The sequence below is a fragment of the Mirounga angustirostris genome, unplaced genomic scaffold, assembly GCF_029215605.1.
Source record: "Mirounga angustirostris isolate CCGP_5_RB_7025 unplaced genomic scaffold, mMirAng1.0.hap1 SCAF_16, whole genome shotgun sequence".
NCBI lineage: Eukaryota > Metazoa > Chordata > Mammalia > Carnivora > Phocidae > Mirounga > Mirounga angustirostris.
The window spans coordinates 18,407,293-18,421,525 of NW_026991724.1; the positions used below are offsets into that span (position 1 = coordinate 18,407,293).

At 61.7% G+C, this 14,233-nt stretch overlaps 2 protein-coding genes across 2 annotated transcripts in view; one reads left to right on the forward strand and one right to left on the reverse strand.

Moving 5' to 3' along the window:
• Positions 1-7,197, forward strand: part of ATP6V0D1 (ATPase H+ transporting V0 subunit d1) — a 38,198-nt gene extending 31,001 nt beyond the window's left edge. The window contains exons 3-8 of the mRNA XM_045890917.3: positions 1,003-1,181; positions 2,548-2,627; positions 5,945-6,022; positions 6,149-6,325; positions 6,434-6,511; positions 6,613-7,197. Of these exons, the coding sequence (XP_045746873.1) occupies positions 1,003-1,181; positions 2,548-2,627; positions 5,945-6,022; positions 6,149-6,325; positions 6,434-6,511; positions 6,613-6,774 (754 nt within the window). The 3' untranslated portion in view covers positions 6,775-7,197. The remainder of the gene's footprint in view (positions 1-1,002; positions 1,182-2,547; positions 2,628-5,944; positions 6,023-6,148; positions 6,326-6,433; positions 6,512-6,612) is intronic.
• Positions 7,198-7,560: 363 nt separating this feature from the next.
• Positions 7,561-13,466, reverse strand: HSD11B2 (hydroxysteroid 11-beta dehydrogenase 2). The gene is made up of 5 exons (XM_045890915.3): positions 12,908-13,466; positions 9,355-9,567; positions 9,075-9,260; positions 8,852-8,989; positions 7,561-8,658 (listed from the first exon to the last, which is right to left on the reverse strand). The coding sequence occupies exons 1-5, from the start codon at positions 13,170-13,172 to the stop codon at positions 8,231-8,233; spliced, it is 1,230 nt and encodes a 409-aa protein (XP_045746871.1). The 5' UTR covers positions 13,173-13,466; the 3' UTR covers positions 7,561-8,230.
• Positions 13,467-14,233: the final 767 nt, after the last annotated feature.

A 14,233-nucleotide genomic window follows, 5' to 3' on the forward strand; every position in this document is an offset into this window, starting at 1 on the left:
CTTAAACTTGCCAAGTCTGCAGTGGGCCACCCCACCCTCCCCAGCTCCATAGCCCCCTCTGCTGCCCATGCGCTCTCCAGAGCGCAGAGCCAGGGGAGCCTCGGCCTGGGATGACCTGAGCCCTGCCTCCAGGCCTCTGGGTCTCCTCCAGGCCTCCTGGCTGGATACCTGGCCTTGGCCTCTGGGGAGGCCTCCTCCTGCCCAGGAGGAGGTGGTGCCCTGCCTTTGGAGTGGGGCTGCACAGGGCAGCTATCTACCTGTTTCATCTCTGCCGGACCTGGGGCCCTCCTTCACAGGGGCCCTCCCACTGGCTCCCTCTGGCCTTGCCTCCTTCTCTGCTCTCTCCCCACTCTACCCCTCAGCCTCTTCTCTCCTTGCTAACCACCCCCAGGCCTTCCCCACCCAGCAGCCAGATTGACCCTAATGGGACTGTGGGACTCCCTGCCTACGTCCTGCTCATGGATCCCTAGCACTCAAAATGCAGTCAGGGCCCTGAGCCTGGCCTGGAGTACCCGTGTCCAGGCCCCAGCCTGCTGGCTGCACCAGCCTGGTTCCCTCCCTCTGCCAGCCCTGATCTGTGCCCAGTTCCTCGAATGCGGCAGGCACTCATGAATGCCTCCAGGCCTTTGCACACGCTGTTTCTTCTTCCCAGAACACACTTTCATCTCCCAGTTCTTTCATCCTCCAGGCTGGCCTCGCAGCCCCCTCCTTGTGCCCTGCCGGAACTGTTCACACCGTGGGGTAGTTACCTGTTCCCAACCACTGAAGGGGGCATGATCTGTGCCACACCCCCAAGGGAGGGGCCGTGTGTGTCCTGGACTCCTGGCGCTGGAATATAGGGGTGCACCTGGGCAAGGAGGTGAGCCAGTGGAGCATCCTCGAGGCGGCATCACCATGGAGGGGCCGGGGACCTGTGCACGTGGGGGCAGGGTGCAGTGCTGGTCGAGGACTTGCAGACCCCCCTCCCTGACCGGCTTCCCTGCTGTTGTGTGCCTCTCGCAGTTACAGCTACATGATTGACAATGTCATCCTGCTCATCACGGGCACGCTGCACCAGCGCTCTATCGCCGAACTTGTGCCCAAGTGCCACCCGCTAGGCAGCTTTGAGCAGATGGAGGCTGTGAACATTGCACAGACGCCTGCCGAGCTCTACAATGCCATTCTGGTGGACACGCCCCTGGGTGAGCCACTGGGGCGGAGGGGCGAGGCGGGGGGGCAGCGCCTCCATGCAGGGTTCCTGTGGGCACCCCTGGGGGATGATGCTGAGCCAGAAAGGGAGGCCTGCCCCTTGCTGCTTATCTTTATCTTTGCGTAGACTTCCCTCTCATTCTCTCACCCTGCTTTCTGCTCCTTTCCTGTTGCTTTTGCTGGGCCAGGCAGGCTACCCCCAGGGCCTGACTCGGAGCATGTAACTTTGTGAAACTGGCCAATTTCTCAGGATGCAGGGGAGGGCGGAGCTCATGGAGAGGGGAGAGGCCCGGGTCCCTCAGAGTCTTGGGAGCTCAAACTGTGCTCGATTGTGGCCCCAAGCTGGGCCAGAGTGGCTGGCTGCCTGTGAGGCAGAGGAGGGAAGCAAATAGCTTCACTAGCCTCCACAGAGCAGGTCCCAGGGGCCAGGTCAGGCAGTGTCCGGCAGGATGCAGGGTTCGTGTCAGAGGCCAAGAAAGGAAGGGGAACTGGGAGCTTCTTGCAGGGCCCTGCCTAGGCAGTGCTGGCTCCTGCCTGTCTTGGAGGCTAGGGAGAAGGCACTAAGGCTGTCACCAGCTAGTGCCCTCATAGGCCCAATCCTAGCCCCCAGGGCACCACCTCCGGGAAGCCTCCAGGGTTAAACCACTGGGTTACAAGCTGCACTTGTTTCTGTACTAAGAGGCCTGAGCCCTACCTGCTGGGCATATCTGCCATAGACTCTCCCAGGAACTCTGGGCTGGTTCTGGGCTGTTTGTGGCTTCTCAGTTTCTCCATCTTTAAAGAAGAGACGGACCAGTGAGTCTGAGGGCCCCTGTCAGGGGAGGGGGCTCTGTCCTGCTCTGGCCTCCACTTTCAGCCCAACAGTGGCCCTCTGGGTCACTGGTCCATGCCCACCCAGCTCATTCCTTGTCTGAAAGAGAAAGAGGCTGGTTTCCCAAATGTGGGCCCCCGGCCCTCCCAGGGGTTGCAGATCTGTGGGCATCAGACCCCAAATCCACAGCTGCCCCTTAAGGAAGGAGGATGTCATGGCCTCTTATGCAAGTCTGTCTTTGGCATGGTCTGAACTTGGGTCTGCCCCAGAGGCGATTAGATCATGTTATGGCTGGCCGCCTCTTTATAAATCAGTTTTAGGAGCAGGGATGCAGGAGAAGCTCAGGTCAGTGCACATGGCCCCGAGTATTGCTTCTGCCACTTCCAAGGTAATTGCCCAGGCGGGGTTGAGGAGGCCCCCAACCCCTAGGCAGTCAGGCCTTGTGGCAGGAGCCCTCTGTGCCCTGCAGGGGTCGCTGAACAGCAGCTGGATTCTCGCCTAGGCTGAATCCAGTCACCCCCCCTCACCCCCACGTCTTTCTTCCCCAGCGGCCTTTTTCCAAGACTGCATTTCAGAGCAGGACCTTGATGAGATGAACATCGAGATCATCCGCAACACACTCTACAAGGTAGTGCCCTCACCAGTGGTGGGGGCTGGCCTCTAGGCGGGGGCCCCTGGTGTGGTGGGCTGGTGGTTTAGGTGGGGTGCTGGGACAGGACGCAGCTGCACCAGGCTCCTATCCTGGGGGCTTATCCACTTACTTGCTGGCTCCCACGATGGGTGCAGGCTGCATGAAACAGGTTCTCCATCTCGTGGCGCCTGCGGCAGGCCCTGATAAGATCAGCAGGAGTGGCTGGTGCCCCACAGCTTGGCCTGTCAGAGCTGGCTCCTGGATGGCCGCTCCCCCCTGCATCTAAGAGGGTCACGGGCCACCACCCAGGTCAAAGCTTTCAGGTTTACCCCGCCTGGACTGTTGCCAGCAAGGACAGGCTTTGAGCAGAGGCAACACTGTGCTCAGTTATGGTGGAGGGAGGGACCCAGCCAGGTGTAGCCAGGTCACCACGTCCTTCTTGGGTTTCCAGGCCTAGAACCAGTGTCATGTCCCAGCATCCGCATCCCCCACCCACCTTCTGCTTCCCCCCAGGCTATGGCACAGGTTGGTGACCCCTGGAGATAGAGTGAGCTTGGGATTCATGGGTCCGCACTGCCCCGGCCCAGAGAGGCTAGGAGCAGGGCTGGGAGCCAAGGCAGGGGGCCGGCCAGGGACCAGTGAAGGACATTTGGGACAGACTGGGCTCTGGCTGTAGTGAGGCACTGAGCTGTGGTGCCAGGACCCCTGATGGGCTGCAGCTTGGAACATGGATCAGGCCCCGAAGTGGGGGCTGAGGATAGCCCAGGCCAAGGGCCCTGCTGACCTAACCCTGAGAACATCTGTCGGTCGGATCTTTACAGTGAAGTTCTTCTCCTGCCTGGGTTGGAGCTAGGGGACCAACAGAGGGCCGCCGCCTGAGCTGAGGCCCTCCAGTCTCCCTCCAGGAATCTGGGCTAGAGTGCAAGGGAGGCTCTGGGGGTAGGTGAGGAGCCTGCTTGAAAGTTGCAGGGGTGTAGGCACGCGCAGAAGCAAGCACGGAACGTGGGCCAAGTGGCATGCGGTTTGCTGTGGAAGTGCAGGTTTCAGATGGACAGCAGGTCACAGGTCTGGAAAAAGAGGCAGGCACAGGATCAAGTCACCCAGGGCCTGCATGCCAGGCCAGAGTTTGAACTGTGTCCTGTGGACGGGGTCAGCCAGTGAAGGTTTGCCACAGCAGGGCAGAGTGTCATCAGAAAGCTGCCTCTGGCTGCAATGTGGAGGACAGAGCGGAGAGGTGAGACTGAGCTAGGAAGATCGCCAACTTCTTTAATCGTCAGGACCGCCCTAGGAGCTAGGTAGGCATCAGTATCCACACTGGTAAGATGAGGAAACTGAGGGCTCAGAGAAGCAGGGTGGGTGGCCTGAAGCCACTTGCTAGACTCTGGCAGCCCTGGATCACACCTGGCTCAGCCTGTTTGCACAGCACGTGCTCTCATCTGCCCCGCTAACAGGGAGGCAGGCCAGGCAGTGAGCCGGGGCTGTGCATGTGCACGCCATCTGAGTGCTCCCGCCCGCCCAACTGGCCTGCTGCCGGGATCCCTGCCCTGAGACTGGGTGAGGGGTGCGGCTGTCCCCCCAGCCTCACCCACACCCTCACCGGGCCTGACTGGTTCTAGCTGGAGTCACTGGCGAGGGCTGCTCGGGCACCAGCTCATAAACACGGATCCAAGGCTGAGGGCACCGTGCCAGGACCGCCCGCTCGTCAGGCAATGCCCCAGCCCAGTGGCCACAGATGGGAGATTAGACGGACCCTCAATGCCTGGCGGGTGGGAACTGTGGGCAGCTGGTGCAGTAGCCGTGGGCTGGCAGGCTCCAGGGGACAGGGTAGGGGTGGGGAGGTAATCTTGGTACCTGGGCCTTTGGGGTCTTGCCAGTTTCTTCAGCTGCCCTAGCTTCCTGAAGAGAGTCTGGGCCTATCCCACCGCCTCCCCCGACCCTGGGCTCAGCCTCTCCAGGGACTGGTATGGCTCGGGGAAGGCTGGTGGCTTCCCCACAGATTGGAGCTGCAGGCCCCACCAGGGCAAGCTAGAGATTTGGGCACAGCCAGCTTGGCTGGCCGTGGGGAGAAAAGTGGCTGGGGACAGTCATAGAGGAACTAAATCACCACCAAGCATGGTAGGATTGGCAGATTGGTGTCTGCCACTCAAGCCCTCTGATTCCTGGGGATCTGCTGTGCTGGGGTCCACTCTCTCCTTCCAGGTTTCTGGCTCCCTGACCTGTCCTAGACTTCTGTTTCCTGTGACCCCAGTGGTCACCACAGGCCTCCTCCTGAGCCCCGCTTGTCCCGGGCTGCTGGCCAGGCCCTGCCTGTGCTTGTGGACTCCTGAGTCTCATCTCACCTCCTTGGGGCAGCAGAGCCTGGGGCCCAAATCAACTGGTGGTGGGTGGAAACGTCTCCGAACCTTGGAGGGCAGACCTCGGTGCTGAAAGCTTTCCAGGCCTCCCAGCTCTCACCCTCAACCCTGAAGAAGAATCTCTAGCCTGTGGAGCCAGAGTCCCTGTGACCAGGCCACCAGAAAGGACCCAGGAGGATCTGAGTGAAGGGAGCTCCCTGGGGGGGCCGCAAGACCATCCCCTCTCTCTTGACAGGTGCCTGGTTGGTTTTATGAAGGAGTGCTGGCAGGGAACTAGGGCCTGAGCTGACCTGTCCTTTCCTCATGCCCAGCAGATCCAATTTGTCCAGGCGGGAAGTGCTCATTCCCACCACAGCCCATGGGCCCAGCCGTTGCACTGCAGGGCTGTGCAAGCAATAACCATCCCTCAGCAGGAGCGGGGCTGACAATTTACTTGCCGCTTCACGATGCCTGGGAGCTACCTGAGGGATGGAAGGAGTTCTGTGAGGTGGGGTGCCAAGATGGGCCAGGGCACCCAGGCCAGGCTGTCTCCGTGAACTCTCAGGAGTCACCTTCCTTCCCCAAGCCCATCAACTTGTGGTTTGCTGAGGCTGAGGAGGGGAGGTTTGGGGGAAAGGCAGGCAGACCAGCTGGGGGCAGACCGAGTCCCCTCTGAGCCTGGCCTCCTGTGGGATGATGGTGTAGGCGCGTGTAGGGGGCAGCGCACCATGAAGCAGATGGTCGGCCAGAAATTGCTCTGTCACTCCTGGGTGCCGAGAGACAGCAGGCCAGCTGATTAACAGTTGGAATTTATGGCTGTTTCCGAGGCTCTGACATGGGGGCTCCCTGGCCAGTCCATGGGTGTGATGTTTGGACTCACCATGCAAGGGACTGGGGAGGGAAAGAGGGAACTGTGAGGAGGAGGCCAGGCAAGTCCCCCGGTTCCCTGCCTGGATTGAGTAAGCCCCCTGGTCTGCACAGGCCTACCTGGAGTCCTTCTACAAGTTCTGCACCCTACTGGGCGGGACCACGGCCGATGCCATGTGCCCCATCCTGGAGGTAAGTGCCTGCCCACCCTCCCACCTGCCGGTCCCTGGTAGCCCGGGCCTGGGGGAGGCCCTGACAGCTGACTGGCAACCGCCCCCTTCCCCTCCCTCTCGCCGTGCCTGTGCCTCGGCCCCACAGTTTGAAGCCGACCGACGAGCCTTCATCATCACCATCAACTCGTTCGACACAGAGCTGTCCAAGGAGGACCGGGCCAAGCTCTTTCCGCACTGCGGGCGGCTCTACCCGGAGGGCCTGGCCCAGCTGGCTCGGGCTGATGACTATGAGCAGGTGAAGAGTGTGGCCGACTACTACCCGGTGAGTGCCCGGCTGCAGCGTGATGGGCAGGCCTACTGGCATCTACATCCCCACCCCACGCCCCACAGTGCCCTCACGCTCATGCTGTCCATCCCTCCCCTGGGCCAGGAGTACAAGCTGCTCTTCGAGGGCGCAGGCAGCAACCCTGGAGACAAGACCCTGGAGGACCGATTCTTCGAGCATGAGGTGAGGGGTTGCTCCCCTGCCCATTGTAGGGAGGGGTTGGTGGCCCGGGCCTGACTGTGCCGTCACGGCCACCTGCACACCACGCCTGCCTCTGTCTGTAGGTGAAACTGAACAAGTTGGCCTTCCTGAACCAGTTCCACTTTGGTATCTTCTATGCCTTTGTGAAGCTCAAGGAGCAAGAGTGTCGCAACATTGTGTGGATTGCCGAGTGCATTGCCCAGCGCCACCGCGCCAAGATCGACAATTACATCCCCATCTTCTAGTGCCCTGGCCCGAGGATGCCCACAAGCGTGTGTCTACGTGTGCTGTGACAAAGCCCATGGTTCACATGCCTGCCCTCGGGGGTAGCACATGGTCTTAGTGACTTTCGGTTTCCCTGACCCTCTCTGAGATGGCTCTTGGGCCTGAAAAGGGGCTGGGCACCTGCTCTCCCTACCAAGGATGGACCAATTCCCCCTCTCCCCCCACCCCCCGCCCCAAGGAGGACCCCTCAGCCCTCTGTTTACAGCCACTGACGTGTCTGAGAAGCATGTGGTCACTTCCCTGAGAACCCCTGGGGCAGCGTGAGCCTCCTCTTCCCTCTGTGGTTGGCCCAGGGGAAGGATAGAGTATGTGTCCTTGAGGCATAGCTCTGCAACCCTGTCCCTCAGCTCTGCCCCCTGAGACAATAAACTGCCCTAAGCCTAGCTGTCTGCTGTCTCCTTTGGGCCCCAGTACCTCTTTCAGACCCCCAACTTCCCTTGGGTGCCACCCTTGTCGAGCCCACCCCCACCCCAAGCTTTCGACCTCCCTCGCTGGCCCTCTCTGTGTGCAGCCAGGTGCTGCAAGGTGGGGGAAGTCACTGGAGGCCCAGATAGGCCTGTGGAGTTGGGTCCTGGCCCTGGAGGGTCCCAGGCCCCCGTTTGCCTCATTGAGCCCCACTACGCCCTAGGCCAGGGGCACTACACCCTAGGCCAGGGGCACTACCCCCATTTCACTATGAGGAAGCCCAAATTTGTGGATAAATGATCTACCCTCGGTCAGTGAAGGGGGATAGGTGTGAACCACAGAGCCTGTGCCCAGAGCCTTGGCCCATGCTAACACCAGGGGTTCCCCAGGCAGTTCCCAATCTGTCACCCAGCCACAGCCTGTCATCCAGGCAGTCACCCCTCTCCCAACACAGCATCTTTCCATTCTAGGAGAAATAAAAATTTGTATTTAAAAGGTGGCAGTTGGGCAAGTGGGGTATGCAGCCTCCCTGGGGCTAGGGGGACTTGGGGTGGGTGATCAGGGCCCTAATTCTTGAGCTAGTCAAGACACAGGATTCACCCTTTGAATTGCAGCACTGAGGCAGTGGTGCCTTGAAAAAATCCTGAGGGGGGGTGGTCCCCACCCCACCCAGTCACTCCTTAGTTTGCAGAGGCACTGTCTGCGGGATCCTGTCAAAGTCTACAGCCAAGTCTTGCACAAAACTCCCCATCCAGCTGGGTTCTCCCAGCTACATGGTGGAACCTTGCACCCAGGAGGGTCTGTGTGGGCTCAGGAAGCAGTAGAGAGGCCGGGAGGTTGACTGGGAAGCCTCAGCTTCACCAGGCCTGGCCTGGAGCACTGACCGAGTGGGTAGGGCTGGGGTCCTTTAGGGCAGGCTCTAGGGCAGACTGGGGGGTCACAATAACCAGGGGAGGGCCAAGGGCTCCTGGGACCTCCTCTGCCGGAGCAGCTAGGCCGTCTGGGCACTGCTCATTGGGCTGCCATGGGGGGAGGGCCTGGGTTTGGGTCCGGGTCCCGGTCCCGGTCCGGGGCTGCATCCTGGGCTGGGGCCGAGCCAGGCCAGCCAGGCCGCAGCGCTCTCGGCAGAAGGTGGCTGATGAAGAAGGTCTGCAGGAAGCGGCGCCGCAGGCCCTCAGGCAGGTAGTAGTGGATGAAGTACATGAGCCCCAGGCCGCGGCCCGGATAATAGCGGCGGCAAGGCCGGGCGGCCAGCAGAGCGTCGGTGATGGCGTCTACGACCGGGCTGAGGTCCGGCAGCGCCAGGCGCAGTGAGTGCAGGAACTGCCCATGTAAGTGCTCGATGTAGTCCTCGCCGTAGGCCTGCAGCAGCTCTCGGGGCAGGCTGGCCAGCAGCAGCTGTTTGCGCTGCTCCCACTGGCCCACATTCTGCACTGACTCTGGGGCGGGGAGGGAGGAGAAGGAGCAGCAAGGTCAGCGTGAGGTCAGTTACGGAAGCCAAAGCCAGACTCAGGCCCGTCTATCCCCCAAACCAATCCCGGCCTCCAGCCAGAGCCATGCCCATTTCTCAGACCTGATCCCACCCCAGAGAAGACCACACGCATATACCCCCATCCCAAACCCGACCCCTACCTGTCTTAAAGCAGCCAGGCTGGATGACGCTGACCTTGATCCCCCAGGGCAGAAGTTCACAGCTGAATGTGTCCATGAGCAGCACCATGGCCGCTTTGGAGGTCCCATAGGCTGCCAAGCACGGGTAGGGCATGTCTCCTGGGGAGGGATTGGGAGCGAAGCAGCTCAGCCTGCGCCAGAGGCTCCGGCATCCCTCCCCGCTCCAGTGGGGAAGGGCCCTCACCTGCTGGGCTGCCCACAGTCACGATGCGACCCCGAGAACGGCGCAGCAGTGGCAAGAGACCCTTGGTCAGCTCAAGGGCACCAAAGAAATTCACCTCCATGCAGCTGCGGAATGTGGCCACTGGAGACAGCTCCACATCGGCCACCACATTGTTGTGGCCTGCGTTGTTGACCAGGCCCCACAAGCCTGAGGGCACAGAGAAGGGGGTGAAAGAAAGGAGGAAGCTCTGGGTCAGGCCAGCAGCAAACCTCTAATCCCTGGGGGAGCTACGGCCACTGACCTGTGCTGGTGGTGTGGGCCTTTGTGAACTCCAGTGCTCGGCTGATGTCTGCTGGCTTGGTGAGGTCCATCTGCAGCAGCCTTAGGCGAGGAGAACAGCAGGCACGCAGCTCTAGGGCGCCGGGGCCATCCAACTCCAACACAGTGGCCAGCACCGTGAAGCCCATGGCGTCTAGCTTCTTGGCCGTCTCCTTGCCAAAACCAGAGTCACAGCCTGGCCAGGGCAGGACAGCCAGTGAACTCCCACTGTGGCCCAGTCCGGCCTGAGACAACTCTAGGATCACCAGGGTCCGGACAGGATCCAGGCCCCCGGATATCCAATCTTCCAGCAATCAGCAGCCCTCCCTCCTTTCCCGGGTTGGCCTCTGCAGGCTTCTCCCCTCTGGCTGAGCACCTGGGCACCAGCTCTCTCACAGCTGCCAACTCCTTGACTCCCCATAGCTACCCCAAACATGGCTTACGATTCCCACTTTACAGATGAGGACATTGAGACCTAGGAATGCGAAGTTGCTTCCCAAAGTCACTTAGCCAACAAAGAAGAAGGCCAGGACTCTCCTGGACGTCAGCATGAGACCCTGTCTCAGCCCCGGTGTCCTGCCTCCTTTGCTCTCAGGCCTCAGCTGGCGTGCGTGGAAGCACAGCCTCCCTCCCTTTCTAGCTGCCCTTGCCTAGGCTTCTTCCTCATACCTGGCCTAGGAAGCAGCCCCCTCTCTGGTCCTGTCCCATCTTGCCCCCTTGAATCCATTCTCTACCTAAGCAATCAGAGAGATCTTTCCAATAATGACAGTATCACTCTGCGGCTGAAAACCTTTCCAAGCCCGCCCCCTCTCTCCCCCCCAGCCCCCAGGATGAAGCCCAAGCTCTCAGCTCCCATCATCACAACCTGAGCCCCACCTCCTTTCCCTGCCAACACCCCTACTATTGTTCCAGGCTCTAGGCAAGCTGGAGGCCCATCCCCACCTCACCCTTGACCCCCAGCTCTTGGAATTCCAATCAGTGGCAACAGTGGGGCATTCTCTGAGCCTCAGACCCACTTGCCCCTAGGACAGGCAAAAGCCTGGATGGGGAAGAGAACAGACCTGCATTTGAATCCCTTCCCACACCCAACAAGTGTGACCTGAGGTCAGTTACCGCTTTGGAGACTTAATTTCCTGTCCTCAGTATGTAGAGAGAGGAACCACCAGGCAGAGCCAGAGTGGGGGATCTGATTAAGCAACGCTCCCTTCCTGATTGTTCCCATTCTGATCCTGGCTCCGTGGGCAGCCAGCAAGTGGAGGGAGAGGCCTGTGAGCGCCGAGGCTCTCTGAGACCTGCCTCCCTCGTGGTCCTGCTGAGCAGAAGCTTCACAGTAGCCCTGCTTCTCCAATTCTGGACACTCTGGGGCGGGAAGCCCTCCCCACCTCAGCCCCGCCCCCTCTGCTGCCGCGGAGAACAAAGCTGGGCAGGGGGCTGTGAGCTGGGCGTTGTGTGGGTGGCCGGGGGATTGCAGACAGCCCTGGGCTGCTGGGTCCTTCCAGAGCACGAGGCGGCTGGGGGAGGCGAGTGAGCACATGTGTGTCCACTCACCTAAGCTCCCTCCCAGAGCAGACAGGCCCTTCACAGTGAAATGGAGGCCTTCCAGAGCCTCGGCTCTGTGGTCCCCACAGTCACCCATGCCTTGCATACCCTGTTGTTCACCTGTACACACCTCCAACCTGCCTGCATATTCACACGGGGTTTCACTCCCATGAGACCCCCCTCAGTGCACAAATGTGCACACAAGGCACTCGGCCACTCGGTCCAAATTCTGACTCCAGGGGTGAGCTCTTGGAGTGGCCTTGGGCAGTGGATTTCAGGGACATTCTCCAGCAGCTCTGGCAGGCTCAAGATACTGTTCCTGGCAGGTGAGGCAGGGTCTGGTCACCTCTTTGTCTTGCAGTCAGGTGGCGAGAGAGGAAACCGCAGACAAGCTGGAGCGGCCCGGGCCATACCCTTCCCCTCTCCCATCGCAGGGCTTTACAGCCAGAGATGGGGAAGCCCAAGCCTCAGATGGCGTCCCACCTCTGCCCTCGATCTCAGGCTCAAGGCAAGGAGAAGTAACAGCAACAGCATGAAGGCCTGAGGGGAGATCTCAGGAAAGACTGCCCACTGGGTCCCTAGTACCAGCAGACAGCCCGGCTCCTGTTGAGGCAGCTCACAAATTAGAAGGCAGAGCTCACAACCTACCAGGAGGGTCTCTGTATCTTTCCTTCCTCAATCCCCTGAAATTTCATACTGTACTCTGAGCTCTGGTCCCACTCATCCAGCCTGAACCCTGCTTTAACTCCACCCTCTTGCTGAAGCCCTCATGCCATCCTTGTTCCCACCCCATCTCAGCAGTCTGGCTTCTTGCTTGGCATTTAAGGCCTCTTCTGAGGAAACAACCTCATATCCCACCACATCACAGCAGCCAGGCTGGTTACTGATTACTGGTTACTGTTCCCTACCCAGGCCATGCTCATTCCTGTCTCAAACCTTTGTCCCATATCCACACTTTGTCTGATCCAAAACACCTTCCGCACTCCACCTATCTTCACTCATCCTCCCAGGCCCAGCTCAAGGATGGCCTCTGGGAAGTTCTCCCAGGTCCATCTGATCAGGCAGGACCCCCTACTGGACAGAGCCTCTGAGAAGCCAGTCTAAAGGCAGCCCCCAGCCCAGGGCCCAATGTAACGGCAGAGCTCTGAGAACCAAAGCCATGGGAGTTGGGGGAGAACTAGAATGCCCTTCCCCCAGTACCCCCTGGCCTTTCTCCCCCTCCCCACTTCCGGCTGGGCCTCAGTCCCCCTCCCCACCCCCCCCACCCCCACCTCCGGTCCTTCTGGTGACAGATTTATTCCCTGCTCCAGACAAAGGGAACTCCGCCAGGCGGCCAGAGGCACCTGAGTACAGCTCTCCAAGATCTCCTTCCTGGGCACTGAAGACCAGGAGGAATGTGAGGTGGGGTGCTGGTTGCAGACTCTGGATGGCTACCTCAGCAGTTTGAGGGTGGGTGGTGGGTTCTGAGAGGCAGCTGAATGCCCAGATGCTCCTCATGGTGACCTCAACCTTTTCTGGAGTCCAACGATCCCAGCCAACTGGGGGGTGGGCGCCCCAACGCCCCATCTAAGCGCCTTCCTCTGACCCCAGGGAAGAGGAGATGGGGCGTCCCACGTGGGGATATTTGGCAGAGTTCAAGGGGTGACCATCCTCTAAGTCCCTCAGAGCACGCCCCCGGCCAAAGACTGCTCTCTTGGGGAGGGGCGTAGCATAAACCCCAAACTCCAGGAGGTTCCGTCTTTCTCATGCAGCAGTTGTCCCCGCGCACCTGCCCACTCCCGGCCTCATTTTCCCTCCAACACTCTCCACAGCGGCAGGTAGTCAACCCGGACTTAGGGAGGTGCCTTGCGCTTCCTACTTGGCTCACTCCCGGCACCCAAGGGAAGGCGACACTCCCACTCCTGCGCTGGGGTCCCGCCTTGCCTTGGTGTGCTCACGGGGAGCCCTCGGAGTGGTCCCGCCCTCGAGCCTGGAGTCCCCGCGCTCCGCGCACTCACCGGTGATGAGCACCGCGCGAGTGGCCACGGGCAGGCGCGGCGGGCGCGCCAGGCGGGACAACGCGATCCAGCCGGCGGCGGCCAGCACGGCGAGTGCGGCCGGCGGGGGCAGCAGGCGCTGGCACAGCCAGTCGAGCGCAGCCAGCAGCGCCAGCGCCGCCAGCAGCGGGCGGCCCAGACGCAGGTCTGCGCGCAGCAACTGCAGCAGCGCGCGGGCCGCCACGAGCAGCCAGGCGCCGCCCGACGGCCAAGACCAGCGCTCCATGGCGGCCGGGCCGGGGCGGGCCGGGCCGGGGCGGGGCGGGGCGGGAGCCGGGCTGGGGAGCAGGGAGAGGGACTTGGGGTCCGGGGCGAGGGACGCGGGGTGCAGCAGAACACCGGCCAAGGGCGGGAGGGACGCTCGCTTTCTCTGTTCGCCCTCGGGCCGGGCTTATAAAGAGCCCCGGGGGCGGGGGCGGGGGCGGAGCGGAGGGGAAGGGGGCGGGGCTTTCCGCCACTTCTCATCCGCTCCCTCCTCCGGGCAGGTGCCCCCCCCTTCGCCCCGCCCCCGCGGCCAGATCTGCTTTCTAAGAAGCCGGAACAAAGTCCCAAAGTTGCTGCTAGAGGAGGGGCCGCCTCGCCGCGGACCGTGCCGGGAACAGGGCCGGTCGGTGTAGCCCTCGTGCTTGGCAACTGCTCACCCCTTCGCCCTCCCCCACCACCACGCGCCCAGGGCCGCTGAGCCGCCGCTCCCAGGTGAGCACACCCCGCTCACACTTGCTCAGAACACCTGAGGACACGCACAACCTCCGTCAGCTTGCCACACTGACAGCACCGGCGCGGCCTTCCGGCCTGCGGGAACGGCGCGGGGAAGCAGCCCGCCCTCCCCCGGCCGGCCGCCTCAGCCGCAGCGGGCACACGCGCCGCACTCCCACGCTGTGCGCGGCCGCAGGTCCCTCGCGCACACACACGCCCTGGCGCGCGCTCACACCTAGGCAGCCCGCGGCCACAAAACGGGCTTGTGGCGGGGGTGGGGGGAGCAAGATGAATGCCCAGGCTCTTGGGAGTCTCTCGCCCCGCCTTCCACCTTCTCTCCAGGGCCCAGTCCTGGGGATGCACCAACCCCACCTCCTTCTGCCTAGGTGTGTGGGAGTGCAGGTGTGTGCGTGTGTGCGTGTGTGTGGCGGGGGCGGGGTCTCACAGAAAGTGTCTAGGCTTTCCATTACCTCCAGCCCACCCTCCGACCGATACTCCTAGAGTCAGGCGAATGGGGACACCTGGAGGGTCAGTGAGGGCAGCCTCTAGGACAAGGTGATCCGGGTCTGACTCCCATGATTCCGCAGGGTA